Genomic DNA, 15817 nt, shown 5'->3' with positions numbered 1-15817 from the left:
AAACAGCAAGAATTTTTTTTACGGCTAAAAGTGTTGGTAGATAGAAATTAAAAGGGTTTTCTACTGAAGGCTGTGAGAATGTAGCTGTGTGGGAGTACAGGTATAAGACATTTTCATTTTCCCTCATAATGAGTAATAAGATATATTAGCAAACATCTCTACCCGTAACGCTAGTTGATACAGCAGTAATGGCCACTTCAAAAAATTCAGAAGCCAGATGTGGTACATTCCTGTAGTCTCAGCTACTCGAGAGGGCCAGGCAGGAGGATCGCTTGGGCCCAGGAGTTTGAGGTCAACCTGAGTACCATAGTGAGACCATTGTATCAATCAAACAATAAAGACTTAGAAATAAAAAGAAATTCATGCAATTGGAAAGTGGCAGAGCCAGAATGCTGCATTTTTAAAGTTTTTTTCTTTTAATCAAAGAGGTAAAAAACATTTTGAGAGAGAACTCAAGGGATGATAGTAAATCACAGCTATGATAAAATGCTGTTTTCCACCTAAAGAAAAAAAGGCATTTTGATCATTTTATATAGTTCTGTTCTTTAAGAGTTTTCTGTGCTAAAAACAAATAAAAATAAGAAATAGATTTCTCTAAAATTGTTGCATTCCTGATTTTTACCAAAACGTCTTACAGCCAATTTCAACATACTCCCTGTGCCATAGCTATAGCTGTTCTTTGCTACCTTTTTAAAAGAATGCCCACAAATCTTGTTAGAAAGCTTTGTTGCCTCTTTTGGTAAGTCTCTCAAAATAAAGTACTGAAGAATCAAGAAATAGTTTTTCCCCAAAACAGGAAGAAGTACATCACAATAGTGATGAATTAATGTATATAGTCAGAGCATTCCATTGATGTTTCAATACAGAATATCTTGCATTTTTTCTAGTAAATTCTATATAGACATAGAAACAAAATGTTTTCCTACTTGCTCCTTTTTTCACATCTGCAGTAATCAAGGTGGCAATTTTCACATTCCATTAGAATAATTCAGCACTTTGATTCTAATTGTACTAGGTCTAAATTCACAACAAAAGAGTACACAACCTTTTACCATTCTGGACATCAATGGTCTTAGCATAAAACTCAATTATTCTAAATTGAACATGTCCAAGTAATAATAGCATCCGAAAAAAGCATCTAAAGTGGGAAAATGCAGAATGTGTGGCTCTAAGCTGACAGGTTAGAAGGGGGAAAAAATCCTTTGTGACAAATTACTCAGGTTTAATCAGAAGCATAACTGATCAGGCTCACTGGGCAGATCAGAGGGTGAAGGCGGGCACATGAAGAGCATCGGCGGCCTGATAACTGCAAGAACTTTCGTAAGGAGCACATGGCTACAGGATGCCTTTGGGGAAGCCTGGAAGAGGGAGGCTGGAGGTGCGGGCATGGGCCTGGTCAGGACAGGCCTAAGGAAAGGGAGCTGGACTTTATTCCCTAAGCAAAGGTTAACTGCCAGAAGGCTTTAAACAGACAAGAAACATACTCAGATTTGTGGCAGTGTAAAGGAAGAACTGGAAGGTGGAAAAAATGCTGGCAGGAAGGCCAGTTACCACACTACAGCAAAACCAGGCAAGAGATGGTGCGCTGGCTGAGGCAATGGCAGAAGGAATCCATAGGAGAAACGATGCAACAGAAGAAAAAGAATCAATTGGACTACGATGGATCTAAAGATTTATCAGTAAGGAGAAATTAGATATTTTATTCTAAAATAACAGTTTGATTGGATGATAACACCACTAACCAATATCAGATTACACAAGGTAGAACATATTTTGGGTGATGAAAGATTAGTTAACCTGTAGCATTTGAAGGTCCCGTGGAAGCCCTAGGTGAAGATGTCTAGAAGGCTGAGAAGTCAGGAGATTGGTTTAGACTCCAGCTAGAGAACTGGTGAGCAGGGGCATGTTGGTGGTGGTTTTATAGCTGTGAGAGGAGATGAGGTCACTTTAGGAAGTTTCTAGAGTGTTGAGGAAACCACAGTTCAAGGGCAAGTTAGAAGATGTGAAGGTCAGGCTGAAAGAAGCAGCCTGGAGAGAAGTAGGGACATCTTTCTCTGCGCTGGAGAGAGAGTGTTGTAAGAGGTGAGGGGCTACAGAGAAGTTTCGAGTTCCTGCCTGATGACTTCAGCTTCCTCTGTAGCAGAGGAAATGAGAGCACGCACACCAGGTAAAATCACAGCAGTAGAGAGTTTTAGGAGTAGCAGGCAGGAAGAGAGAGGCAGCTATTCTGGGCCACACAGCTTGGCAGGGAGGAGTCTCTGCCAGTGCAATGGTGCGAGGTTCTCTACCTGCAGCAGGCTGAATGCAGGACACAGAAGAAGGAACACTGTGTGGGTTCAGAATTTCACAGCTACAAGTAACCTCAGAAACTGTCTGGTCTTCCTACCTTGCTCTTGATTTTTCTTCTTTTCTTTCACTCTCTGTGCCCAATATTATCTAACAGTGTCAGAGAAGAGAAGTAAATGACGGCCAGGCAGGCTCTTTAAGGGTTGAAGGCAGTGAAATGTATATAAACTTTAAATAGCAAAGAAAATAGATTCCTAAATCAACTACTACAAGCAGAAGACATCACATTGTATGTTTCCGTGTTATTGCAAACAAGAATCCATCTCCTCTCACAACCAAGATTCTTGAAAACTCTGTTCATGTGGTTGAAGCCTCTACCCTAATCACTCCACCAAAATCACTCTTGTTCAAGTCAACAGTGCAACATCTAAATAAACCATCTTTCTATATTCTTGAACTCTCTAAAGCATCTGACACTATTGGCCTCTTTCTTGGAACTCTCCCTTAGCTTACACCTCTATTATTTTTCCTTCCACCCCTTACATATTCCCAAGATCTCTATCTTCATTCCTCTCTTCCTACTTCGCACTTGGGGAGCCATCTAACTCACACTCATGACTTCACACCCATGTTTCCCCATAGCCAGCCCTCTCCTGAGATCAATGGATCCCATGTGGGTGACCCTCAGGAGGTGCAAACCAACATTTCCAAAATAGCATTCATCATCTTTGTTCCATTCAAACTTGATTCTCCGTGCCCAAGCCAGGATCCCAGGAGTTCTCCACTATCCCCTCTCCCTCACTCCTGACAGTCAGTCACCCTGTGAATTTGCCCTTTCTCCAACTCCATAAACACTGCAGTTCAGCCCGTCATTATTTCTTAACTACGAGGCACACGGCCTCCTACCAGGTCCCCTGACATCTCTTCAAGGCCCTTCAGAAATCCATTTGCTCCCAGGGACACAAAGAACTTCCTAAACACAAACCTAGTCATAACACTAATGCTTCTTAGAGTCATTCACTAACTCCCCACAGCTTCTTTGCATGGCACACCAGCTCTTCTCCCCACATTGTAACCCCTCTATGACCTGACCCTTCTCTGGCCCCATCTCCCAGCACTGACTCCCATGCACCCTATGCACAAGCCATACAGAATTACATGTACCTTCCTGCTATAGGCTGAACATTCACATCCCTCTAAAATTAATGTGCTGAGACCTGACCCCCAGTGTGATGGTATGTGGAGGTGGAGCCTTTGGGATATGATTAGGTCATAAGGGCAGAGCCCTCAGGAACAGGGTTAGTGTCCTTATAAAAGAGATCCCAGAGAGCTACCTCGCCCCTTCCACCACATGTGATTACAGGGAGAAAGATGACTGTCTATGAAGCAGGAAGCTGGCCTCACCAGACACTGAATCCACTGATGCTTTGAACTAGGACTCAGCAGACTCTGGAGCCATGAGAAACAAACCTGTTGTTTATGAGCCACCCAGTTGAAGGTATTCTGTTACGGCAGCTCAAATGGCCTAATATACTCTCCAAATGCCTCCTCCTTCCTTGCCTCTAAACTTCTGTGGATGTTGCTCCCTCTGCCTGGACATCCTAACCTTTCCCTATCACCAGCCCCTCATCTGCCATTCCAACTGTCCTTGGATTCCATTTTGACAATATCTCCTCTGCAAAGCCTTCCCCTCTTCTCTCCAGTAGTGGCTGGCTGCCTTTCTTTGGTTCTTCAAACCCTTCCCCAGCACTATTACAAAGACTTGATGTCTCCCTCCAGCCCTTGAGCCACTTGATGACAGGTATACCATCCCAGCCACTAATAGTCATTCATTAAGTTTGCAGAAATAGTGAATTACTGATGAAATGAAAAAAAAGGCTTTGCTTTTGAGCCAGATACTACTAAGTAGTGTTCCTAAGGGATGACACATACTTAAATAGAAAAATGGGGAAAGAGACTAAGAGACATGCCTATGGAAAACAAAGAAGGGGCTGCCACTTTTCTCTTGGAATCCACGGCTCTTCACTCTCCCCTGGGAAGAGGCCCACTGCAAAAGGAATCATGAATTATTAACTTCAGAGGACAGGGAGGGTCAAGTTGGAAAGCAGACAAGGCTAAGCAATTAAAGTAATTTATCATTTTGAGAATCTATTTCAAGAAGTTGAAATACTTATTTTCCTTATCACAACTAATGTATCTTATCTCTTCTGCAAAGACTGGGTCAAAGAGATTTTTTTTAAAGACTGTCTTAGAACAGAAGAACAAAACTTGCTCAAAAATGTTTAAAGGCGAACAAGAAAACAATCAAAGAGAAGCTGACCCCTGATATTTTAATGAAGATATCACACATTATAACTTAATACCTGGCCCATGATAGAAATGAACATGTATAAGTGGAAACCCATATCAAATAATAATTTGATGACTGAGTATCAACACTTGGCCTTCCAAATCATGAGAATGCCTTTCTCTGCATAGAGCTACATCCTTGCTGTCATTTGCTTATGCTCTGAATATCTGCTCAAAAATATAGGAGCATATGATATGTTTCTGCAGTTTCACCAAGTTTCACAAGCATTAGATCAACCCCTTCAAACAAGGGCCCCCACTACATCTAAAACTGCGGTGGGGAGAAAAGAATGAAAAGAAGAACATAAGAACCAAGTAATCAGAAAGAGTAGTCTCTTGGCTTTTAGAAAAGATCCTCTTGTTAAAGTCAATTTATGAAAGTATCCCATCTCCTCCCATCTCTAAAACTACACTCAAAATTTTAAAATTATGGCCAACCTAGAAGTGAGTTTGAATTCACTGTTCTAATGCCTGTATGTGCATGCACACACACACACACACACACACACAGAGGCATTAGAACAAGGAATTTTTGTTATTTTTTTTTAGAGACACGGTCTCACTCCATCACCCAGGATGTAGTGAGGTGGCACGATCACAGCTCACTGAAGCCTCAAACTCCTGGGCTCTAGAGATCCTCCCACCTCAGTCTCCTGACTAGCTGGGACTACAGTGTGTGCCACCATGCCTGGATAGCGTTTTTGTAGAGATAGGGTTTTGCCATGTTGCCTAGAGTGGTCTCGAACTCCTGGGCTCAAGAAATCCTCCCACCTCAGCTTTACAAAGTGCTGAGATTACAAGCATGAGCCACCATGACTGCCCCTAATGGCTATATTTTTATGGGTGAAAATATTACAATAACTACATAGTCTGAAAAGGATACCCGTATGGGGTTGAAAGACTGAAGATGCTCACTGACATCCACAAGGGGGCAGTATGTCACACTGAAGAAGCTGTAGTGTGCTACCAAAAATCAATTTTGTTCCAGTAATTTGATCCCATGTCTAGCTGACTTCCCTTTACACCAGCTTCTCTGTACTTAAGCAATCAGTAGAACAAAGGGGATTTTTAAAAACTGTGTTCTTGATCTTCAATAATAGTTTTAATAATGCAAGGGGAACATCATTGTATAGATTTCAAGTGGAAGAAAAGCCACTTTAGAGCTGAGTGTGTTTATTTAAATAGACCTAAAACAGTTTCAGAATTATGTGATGTAAATAACAATGCTAGCTTTTCATTGCCTTTGCTTTTCATAAAATCATACCTGGGGTGTTTTTAAGGTTTCAGGCCAAAATAAACACGAAAACTCAACATAACTGAATCAATTGAGTCAAACAAGGTAGGTTTATTAAATTTCCTCTTCTGGCTCTGTGAGTATAGACACAACCTAAGAGCTCATTGACTGTTAGAATTTAACAGGATGTCATGGAAAGCTCATCATTGTAATATTTTCCTACATATTTTGGTCAGATCCCTATATGCTGGGCCTCGGCTTTCATGGGTAGACATTTCGTTTGTGGCCTTGGAACCCGAAGAGAGGAGGAGGGGAGGTGCCTGAGGGAAGAGTATCTTAAGATTCTCTGCCTGGGGCATGGGGAAAGGAGGGTCTTTTCTCCATTGGGATTTAGAGCTCTCCTAAAAGTCTCTTCAGGGTTTCCCCAAAACAAGAAGTTGGCTAAAGGCTTGGAAACCTTAAGAAACAGAGAGAGACTTGTTTTTCCTTCTGCTACTAGAGACTAAATAGAACTGTAGGAATTAGCAGTGTTAGTTTGAAAGTTTATGAGACACGTGCATCTCAGTCAAGACCTTTCCTCCCACCTTCACTATTTTTTCCTCAAATTAACCATTGAGAAGACATAAGCAAGAAATAATAGCTAACCCCGCCAACATTTTTCAAATTAAAAAGTGAATTAGAGAAATGTAATTGTCTTAGAAGAGTCTACATACGACCCAAGCAGATCCCCAAGCCTTCGGGAGTTTGTAGTCCACAAAATTAAGATCCTTCCCCACCAGGTACCACTTCCCAACTCTTTTGTTTTGTTTTGTTTTGTTTTTTTTGAGACGGAGTTTCGTTCTTGTTACCCAGGCTGGAGTGCAATGGCGCGATCTCGGCTCACCGCAACCTCCGCCTCCTGGGTTCACGCAATTCTCCTGCCTCAGCCTCCTGAGTAGCTGGGAACAGGCACGCGCCACCATGCCCAGCTAATTTTTTGTATTTTTAGTAGAGACAGGGTTTCACCATGTTGACCAGGATGGTCTGGATCTCTTGACCTCGTGATCCACCCGCCTCCGCCTCCCAAAGTGCTGGGATTACAGGCGTGAGCCACCGCGCCCGGCCCACTTCCCAACTCTTACCCCCACCCCTCATCCCGCCCACACTCCACCCTCCCCGGAGTATCAGCTGGGGTTGGTGAAAGGACAGATGGAAAGGGAAGGGCAGGGATGAACTTTTGGCAGGGAGTAAAGTTATATAAAATGACATGTATGCACACATAGAACAAAAAGCAGTGATGTGTGGTAGTTGGAAATGCTTCTGGGTCAAAAACTTTCTAATGGGAATATATATTTTCTAAAACACTATGGAAATCAAAGAGTTGTAGCCAAAGTGACAGCTAAAATGTATGGCTTTCAGCTTTTCAGACAGCTAACAAAGCAATAGCTCTGGCAATCAATGGGCCCATCAATCAAATGAGGCAGTGCCTTGGAGGGTGGCTGTGGAGGGAAGGCACTTGGGTCAGGTGACCCTGTGCGGGTCCTTCATTTCCCTTCACAGAGGCAGAACCGACTAGAGTCCAGTAAGCAATTGCGTGGGCTCCTCACGAGGCTTTTCTCAGAAGCGAAGTTTTGCCTGGAAGTTATGCATGTCAGATGCAGTCATGCATTTTGGTTCTCACTGTGACTGCTGCAATTCTTTGGGAGGGGAGCCCCAGCAGTTCCCCATTACTATTATAAGGAAAAGACCAGGTTTATTCCATGAGCACTGAGTCTGATTACTTCCACACTGATCTGTACCCCTGTCTCCGGCCTCTCTCCAGCCCCCTCCTTGCCCCCGACTCTATCAGTTGCATAGCAAAGGGAGGGTAGAAGTGGAGCTTAGGACAGCCCTGGAATACACTGAGCAAGAACCAAAAGCAGGAGAAAAAGAAGAGGGTCACTTAAAATCCGAGAGATAGGAACAGCAAGTTTTCCATTTAGAAAGAGAGTGGAATAAATGAAATAGGGAGAGGAGGAGGAAGAACCTTCTCCAGTCAACCTCACACTGAGGATATCACTCAGCGGGAGAGGTTTAATAAAAGCTACCAGGCCAGCATCTGCCTGGAGATAAATTAATGCCAAAAACGGTGGGCTTAACAATTCTTAATTCAGTCTCTGGAACAAAATAAGGTTTGCAGAAATCAAGAGAAACTCTCTCTATCTACTGGGGTATAGAAAAAGATACAGAAACTCCAGAAAATGAAAGAAAAAAATTTTAAACCATATGTCTAATAAGTTTGTAAAGCAAAAACCACATCTGCTTAACTCACATGGTACCACTGCCAATTCAAAGCTATAAAAAAACAGAACAGGGAAAACTCATCAACTCATGTGATGCTTCATACTTGGGGAATTCAAAAAAGGACTTTACATCAGGCCAAAGAAAACCCAGAAAGGAGTGGTATGCTTTACTTCTGGAACATGGAGAAGCTCTTGTTATCTATGGAAAATTGATCCTAGGAATTCTATCTTGTCTTCCAGTCTCTCCTCTGAGTGTCTGACATATTACTTTAATTCAACAGTTTATACAGAATTGGTAAAAAGCCCTGGACCCAATCAACTGAACAACCTTCCTCAACTCAGTGAGTTCTAGTCTAGATCAAGGGCCATCAAGTTATAGTCCACAGGCTAAGAAGTTTTCACATTGTCAAATGGTTGAAAAAATCAAAAGAAAGATATGGTCCATTGCATGAAATTCAAGTTTCAGTATCCATAATAAAGTTTCAGTGCAACATGGTCATGCTCATTTGCTGGCATACTCTCTATGGCTGTTTCTGTGATAAAACAGCAGAGTTGACTAGTTGCAAAAGAGTCGTACAGCTGGCAAAGCCTAAAATATTTACTGGCTGGTCCTGTATAGAAATCGTTTGCTGACCCCTGATCTAGGTAACCAGAAACTCAACAGTCATAATAACTTTGATGACTGAGCCAGTCAGACTTTTCATCTGAAACTGTCAAGGTAGAAAACTTTTGAAAAGGTGGAAAGAGGATCTGAAAAGTGAAACAGAACTTGGGGCTTACTTCGAAAGGATGGGGACACCCAGAGGGGACTCACCAGTAGAAGTGCTCCTCCACCATCTTGGTCACTGCTCTGGAGATGGCTCTTTCATGAGGGCCAAGGTTTTTGTTTAAATTCACTCCAAGTTTCTCTTCCAGAAAGTCAATTATGAATTCTGTGCCAGAAACTTTTTCATGATTATATTCAATCCAAGGCATTTTCCCTTGAGCAGAAAGTTTTCCACCAAAATAGTTCTAAGCAGAAGTACATTTTTAAAAAGAGAAAAGCAATATTGTATTTAAATTCTACTGCATGATTAACAGAGACAAACATTCCAACCTTATGTTTGATAGTGACAGTACTCTTCAAGTGAATGAACTCAGGGCATGAACTCCTTAAGGCAACACATGGTTACTCTAGGAAAAAAACTTGTTTAATCTCACATAAAGATATCACTTTATTCTCCCATAGATTTTATCATAGACTTTGGCTTACGATGGAAAAGAAAAAAAAGACCCCAAGGGCAAGGGATGGTGGGGGTAAGGGGTAGCAGGTTGAAAGTGTTGAAATGACCCTGGTAATAGTCAGTCTAGTTTTAATGTACAATCAATTAAAAAACTCAAAAAGTAAAAATAAACCACAAGGAGGTGTGTATTGACTGGGCAATTAACCAAAGACCTCACTTGCAAACCAGTATCTCATACCTGAATAATACTTAATACCACTACATTGTAAATGAGCAGTCTCCAAAAATTATAATGCTTAGGTGTAACAAAGTATATACAACAGGGTCGACTACTATGCCTCTTAAAAATGCAGGTTCAGCCGGGCGCGGTGGCTCAAGCCTGTAATCCCAGCACTTTGGGAGGCCGAGGCGGGTGGATCACGAGGTCGAGAGATCGAGACCATCCTGGTCAACATGGTGAAACCCCGTCTCTACTAAAAATGCAAAAAATTAGCTGGGCATGGTGGCGTGTGCCTGTAATCCCAGCTACTCAGGAGGCTGAGGCAGGAGAATTGCCTGAGCCCAGGAGGCGGAGGTTGCGGTGAGCCGAGATCGTGCCATTGCACTCCAGCCTGGGTAACAAGGGCGAAACTCCGTCTCAAAAAAAAAAAAAAAAAAAAAAAATGCAGGTTCTTGGCCAGGTGTGGTGGCTCATGCCTGTAATCCCAGCACTTTGGGAGGCTGAGGTGGGTGGATCACAAAGTCAGGAGTTCAAGACCAGCCTGGCCAACATGGTGAAACCTCGTCTCTACTAAAAATACAAAAATTAGCCAGGCGTTGTGGCGGGCACCTGTAACCCCAGCTACTCGGGAGGCTAAGGCAGAGAATTGCTTGAACCTGGGAGGTTGAAATGAGCTGAGATTGCACCACTGCACTCCAGCCTGGGCAACATAGTTAGACTCCATCACAGAAAAAAAAAAAAAAAAAAAAAAGGCAGGTTCCCGTGCCCCAGCCTGGACTTCTGGATCGGATCAGAATCCTGGGGATAGTGCCCAGAAATCTGTGTTTTTTGACAAGCTGTCGTTGGAAGAGAGAATAATGGAGATTTGGGCTGATCTCTGCCTCCTGGTGTCTTTTTATCTCACTGCTTATTCTAAAGAATAAAAGTGGGCCTAACCTCGAAAAGGGTAATAATTATTGGGGACGTTATAGGGGCTGCTGTTAGTCACATTGCTTTTGTGCAATTTAGAAAATAGAACCTCCTCTGAGTGGAAATGGTCCATGCCAATGTTTGCAGCTTGGGAAGTAGAACTGGGTCAAGACTTCGCCCCCCTAACCCGGCCCCGGCACTGCTATGCAGTGAGCAACCTACACAACCATACATGGCCTCTCTAGACATTACCCCTGATGTTAACCAAGAGAAATGTCAACTATTTCTAAAAGTTGCTAATACATCTAATATTCTTGTAATCTGTATACTAAAGATGTAAATTTACCACATACCATAACCCCCTTTTCAGATTTACCTTGATGCCATCAATACCCTCTTAACATAAATACCCTCTTAACATATTCCCTTTCGGACTCTTGTCACTCTCAGATGCAATCTATCTTCCACACTGCCACCAGAAGGAACTGTTTACAATGCAAACGAGACCCAAAAACCCTGCTGCTCAAAATTATCCAATGGTTTTAATAGCTCCAGTCTACAAACTACCCCTTTTCACACAGCAATCTAGATCCGCACCCCTCATCTGGCCACTGCCCACCTGCCCGGTCTCATTGGCTATCAGTTCCTCTTGTCTCCTGAATTCCAACTCCCCCTACCCAGCCAGGTCAAGGCGTTTGCCCACCTCCCTGACTTTGTGCACTCTTCACCTTTTACAGGAATCCTTTTCTCCAGCCTCGGTAAAGTCCTATCCATGCTTTAAAAAAAATCAGTTCAAATCTCACCTTGTTAGGTAACTATTTCCCCAGGAGCAACCATTATTTGCCCTTCCTCTGTGCTTCCACTGTATGGTGTGTAGTACCCTATCCTTATGGAATAACTACTTACACATCTGCCCTTCCCTCAAGACCACCCTTTCCCCTGAGAACTTGTTACATGTTTACCTTGACTACCTTTTAAAATAGGAGTAATAAAAAATAATAATCAATTTTTATGGAAATGGAAGTTCTAGTATGTTTTCATGATCAACAATTATATTTTGATTGCTAGGTAAAAAGCAAGAGACAACATTTCAGAGACCCTCTGAGTACATCTAAGTAAACTTAGATGAATGAAAAAAAAAAAAACATTAAAAAAGAGAGACTCACAAATACTTCACTAATAACTGGCAAGACTAGGGATGAGATGCAGGTAATCTTTTTATCCCATACATTTCAATTTTTCTAAATGTGGTTGTATAATTTTTTAAATAAAAACTATAGAAACAGGATCTCACTATGTTGCCCCAGCTGGTCTCAAACTCCTGGGCTCACATAATCTGTCTGCTTCAGCCTCTCAAAATGCTGGAATTACAGGCATAAGCCACCATGCCTGGCCTAAAAAATAAAAAAATGTTAAAAATGTTGACTTTTTTTCTTTTCTCCCTTTAATTTTTTCCTAAATATTTTTATTTCAAAAAAAAAAAAAAATGAGACAGGGTCTAGTTGTGTTGCCCAGGCTGACCTTGAACTCCTGGGCTCAAGTGATCCTCCTTCCTCAGCCTCCCAAGGTGCTGGGCTTACAGGCATGAGCCATCACACCCGACCAAAATAATAATTTTTCTTAACTTCTTTAAATCTATTGAAGAACTTATGGACTATTTTTATTTAAGCAATTAGACTCTGACAATTCCACTGAGGGTAGATTCTGGAAAGTAATTTTGAGACGATGAAAAGATAAATCCTCCATATTTTTCCCATGCTTTTTCCATCTGCCAGTCTGCCCCAGATAAGACTGATACAGCCACACATATACTACATTATAAGCATAGCAGTGAAGGCAATAGGCTTTGGATTTCAAAATTTCATTCCATCATTTATTCACTGAGTGACCCTGGACCTCCCTGGGTCTCCCTTAACCATCCCTGGGCCTCAATTTCCTCATCTGGAGAGTGGAGATAATAATCAGATGCTAGGATGAAATGAGAAGATGCCTTCATCAGAAGTATTTAGAGATGAAGAACTTGACACTCTAAGAGAGATGCCAGAGTCTTGGGACTCTGATTTGATATACTGGCCACGGTACCCATAGGTTTCAGGTAAATATCTATTATATTCACTCCACCCTGGAGTTCTCTTGAGTCATTTTCCACTGGCTAAATTTGAAATAATTTGAGCTGTTTGTGTGGATTACAGCACATTGAAAAAATCCATCCATCCACTAAGTATTTCGTTTGGAATAAGAATGTCCTTATTTTTTGAAGTTGCATGTTGAAGTATTGCAAGGTGATGTGTCATGATTTCTGCAACTTATTTTAAAATGGTTTATCAAAAACATTGTTCACAGATATATATGTAAAGAGGGAGGAAAAAGCAAAGGAGGAGACATATTAACCATTCATGAATGGTTTGGGCATGAGGGTGTGCACTGTACTATTCTTTAGTCTACAGCTTAGAAAAAAAAAGATGCAGGAGGGGAGACAAGATCGGCAAACAAATACATCAAAAGTTAGGGCTGTCAGCTGAGGCAGAGAGTTCCAAAGGAAACATTTTCTTTTTTCTTTCTCTTACTTGAAAAGAATGATTTTCTGAAATGTATGCTTCTTATACAACTACTTATGTCAAATGATGTATGTGTCTTTATATATGTCTAGAGAAATCGAAGGAAGAAAAGTCAACAATATCAGTTATGATAATCTCTGGCTCATAGGATATCATATAATTTTCACTTCCACATACCCTTTTTCGTGTTGTTTGAAATTTTTCTAAGCTATTTTTTTTTTACTAACTACATCCCCAGGACCTCCCTGTACAGTGATTGCCATTTTCTATTAAGTCTATCATTATTACAAAATAAAAAGATTTTAAAATTGAACTACCAATATATCATGATAGAGAAAAATAATAACTGCGTTCAATACCTCAAGCTTTTTAAAAAATAAGCCATGCAATTTTCTAACTAATGGTCATCAAATATTCATTCCCATTCCATTTAGGTTAAAAAATTCAACAGCTTCTAATATTAAGTCATGATCTGAGGAACATGGCATTTTAATCTTTTTCAAATGGCACAGGCAAAAGAAGGGGCAGAGGGTACAGCTAACTGGGTCTATGGAAAAATATTTCTCTACTAATCAATCCAAGAAATGAAGTCCCCAGACACGCACTGCATCAATACAAACACCAACCAAGGAAACAGGGCTCAAGTCACCCCCGACCCCTACAGCAGAGCATCCCTTTCTAAACCACAGCACCATTTTTCTTTTACCTAAAATCTTCCACCCCTCTAGCATCACCCCCTCCATTTATTTTCCATAGAGACCTCACAGAAGAAAAACAAAAGCCCTATGCAATTCTTTTTTTAAAAATATACTTAATAAGAAATAATTTTAGAAGGGGTAAGCATGCCCCTTCTTGAAGACCTCTGTAATAGCTGCAGGCTTCACAGCAAGGCATGAGTCCTGCTGCTCCAGTTACACTAACTACAGGCAGCTGCTCTAAAATGTGAACAAAGGTAGACAGGCTGCAGGTAAAGACAGGTCTGCAGCAGCAGGGCTTGAAGGGCAGAAAGGAAAGTGCAGAAAAGCCTGACAGCAGCTGCAGCCACCACAATGACAGGATTATTTTATCAAAGGTCAGGGAGCACAAAAGATCTTGGAAGTAGTCAGAGACAGCAGTGCACAAAATTCAGGTTTTGGACTCTCACTGCCCCAAAGCTGTCATGGCTAGGTGAGGCAATCTGGTCAAGAGTGATGATGGAATAGAGACAGGTGGCTGTTGGGTAGCAATCTCTTCCTTCAATTTGAGTCTCCAAGTGACACATATCTTCAAGTGCAGACTGCCAACACCAAGCTGAACAATGATCTTTCAAATCTGATCCAATGCATTTAGATGCTGCAGGCCTTGTCTCCTCCTTTGCTGTCTTAGCAAATCAGTCCTGTGTAATCTTCTCCCTGCTGCTCTCTCTAGACTCCCCCTGTGCATTCCAGTTGCCAGTTATAAAGATCCCCTTTCTAATCCCTTTCTGTTCCCAAACATCCCATGCCCCAATCCAAAGTCTGAACTCAGTGCCACTCCACCATGTCCCCAGAGGACCTGTATTATAATACTTACAAAACTAAAACGTGTCAACATGTTGTCCCAGCATTGCCTTAGGAAGATCACTGCCAGCCCCATCCCCTCTTCTGTACAGAAGCTGGCTCAAAAAGCACAGGCTATGGAGAGTCAGGAGCTGGAGGGTAACATCATTATCTGGGCAGGCAAAAGCTTGGCTGAGTAAGGAGCCCACCCTCTCCAACCTCCCAGTTGGTCTGTTACAACCTGAGGAGAATACTTCCTCCCAGTGTTGGTGCTTTATAAGAGCCTACAGGTGAACCCTGGAGCTGCAGGAACCATTTGGGGGAGTGGCAGCAAAGCAAAAAGACCAGAGTAGTTTGGGGATGAGACTCACCTCCTTTCTTTTTTTAAACTCCCTCAGAGGAACAGGACACGTGGCCTGAGCTTTAGCCCAAATTCGCAGGCAGAGAAGTTCGCATCCCTGGTAAAAGGAGCTCTCAAACCAAACTAGCTAGATAAGTTCCACTACTATAAGAGAAGGGCAATGCCCCGAATTATATGACACAAAGCAGAATTATTGGGAGAGACCATAAAATTTAAGTAACATAATAAATATCCTCCAATGGATAAATGAAGAGATTACTAACACAAACTAAAAACATTAAGAAGAAAATACAATAGTTGAAATAAAGAACACAACAGATGGGGTAAATAGCATGATGGATACAAAAACAAACAACAACAAACACACACAGAGCAATGCAAGGGAAGCTCAGAGAGATGCCTGCTTCCAGAAAGCAGCAGAGAAGAATTCCAGTAGAGAGTAGAGAGAAATAGTAAATAGAAGCCGAGGTTCCAAAATCCAGATGTTAGGGAACAGGGAAGAAGAGGGGGAAGACAGATGTAAAAGAAAAGGAAATATTTTAAGAAAATTGATAATTCGTTTTCCAAAATTCAAAAGAGATGAAAGACCTCAGATAATAAGAGTTTATAAAGGACCAAACAGGATATAAAAACACCCACACCAACGCATGTCTTATTGAAACTTGAGAATATTAAGATTAAATAAATAGATTAAATAAATGCAAATTCTAAGAGAATTTAGAAAGAAAGAAAAAGAAGAGTGAGATTAACATTAATTCTTCTTCTTTCTTTTTTTTTTTTTTGAGATAGAATCTCACTCGGTCGCCCAGGCTGGAGTATAGGGGTGCCATCTCGACTCACTGCAACCTCTGCCTTCCATGTTCAAGAGATTCTTCTGCCTTAGCCTCCCAAGTAGCTGG

The 15817-nt window shown here is 41.6% G+C and overlaps 1 protein-coding gene across 3 annotated transcripts in view; it reads right to left on the bottom strand.

Annotated features, from left to right (window-relative positions):
- FAXC (failed axon connections homolog, metaxin like GST domain containing) overlaps positions 1–15817 on the bottom strand; it is a 78214-nt gene that overhangs the window by 52574 nt on the left and 9823 nt on the right. For all 3 annotated transcript variants that reach the window (XM_074397682.1, XM_039467934.2, XM_003922915.3), the window contains one exon: positions 8945–9141. In XM_074397682.1, coding sequence (XP_074253783.1) covers positions 8945–9141 — 197 coding nt within the window. The remainder of the gene's footprint in view (positions 1–8944; positions 9142–15817) is intronic.

This window comes from Saimiri boliviensis, chromosome 4 (genome assembly GCF_048565385.1).
Source record: "Saimiri boliviensis isolate mSaiBol1 chromosome 4, mSaiBol1.pri, whole genome shotgun sequence".
Taxonomy (NCBI): domain Eukaryota; kingdom Metazoa; phylum Chordata; class Mammalia; order Primates; family Cebidae; genus Saimiri; species Saimiri boliviensis.
This window is presented reverse-complemented; position numbering and strand designations above follow the sequence as displayed.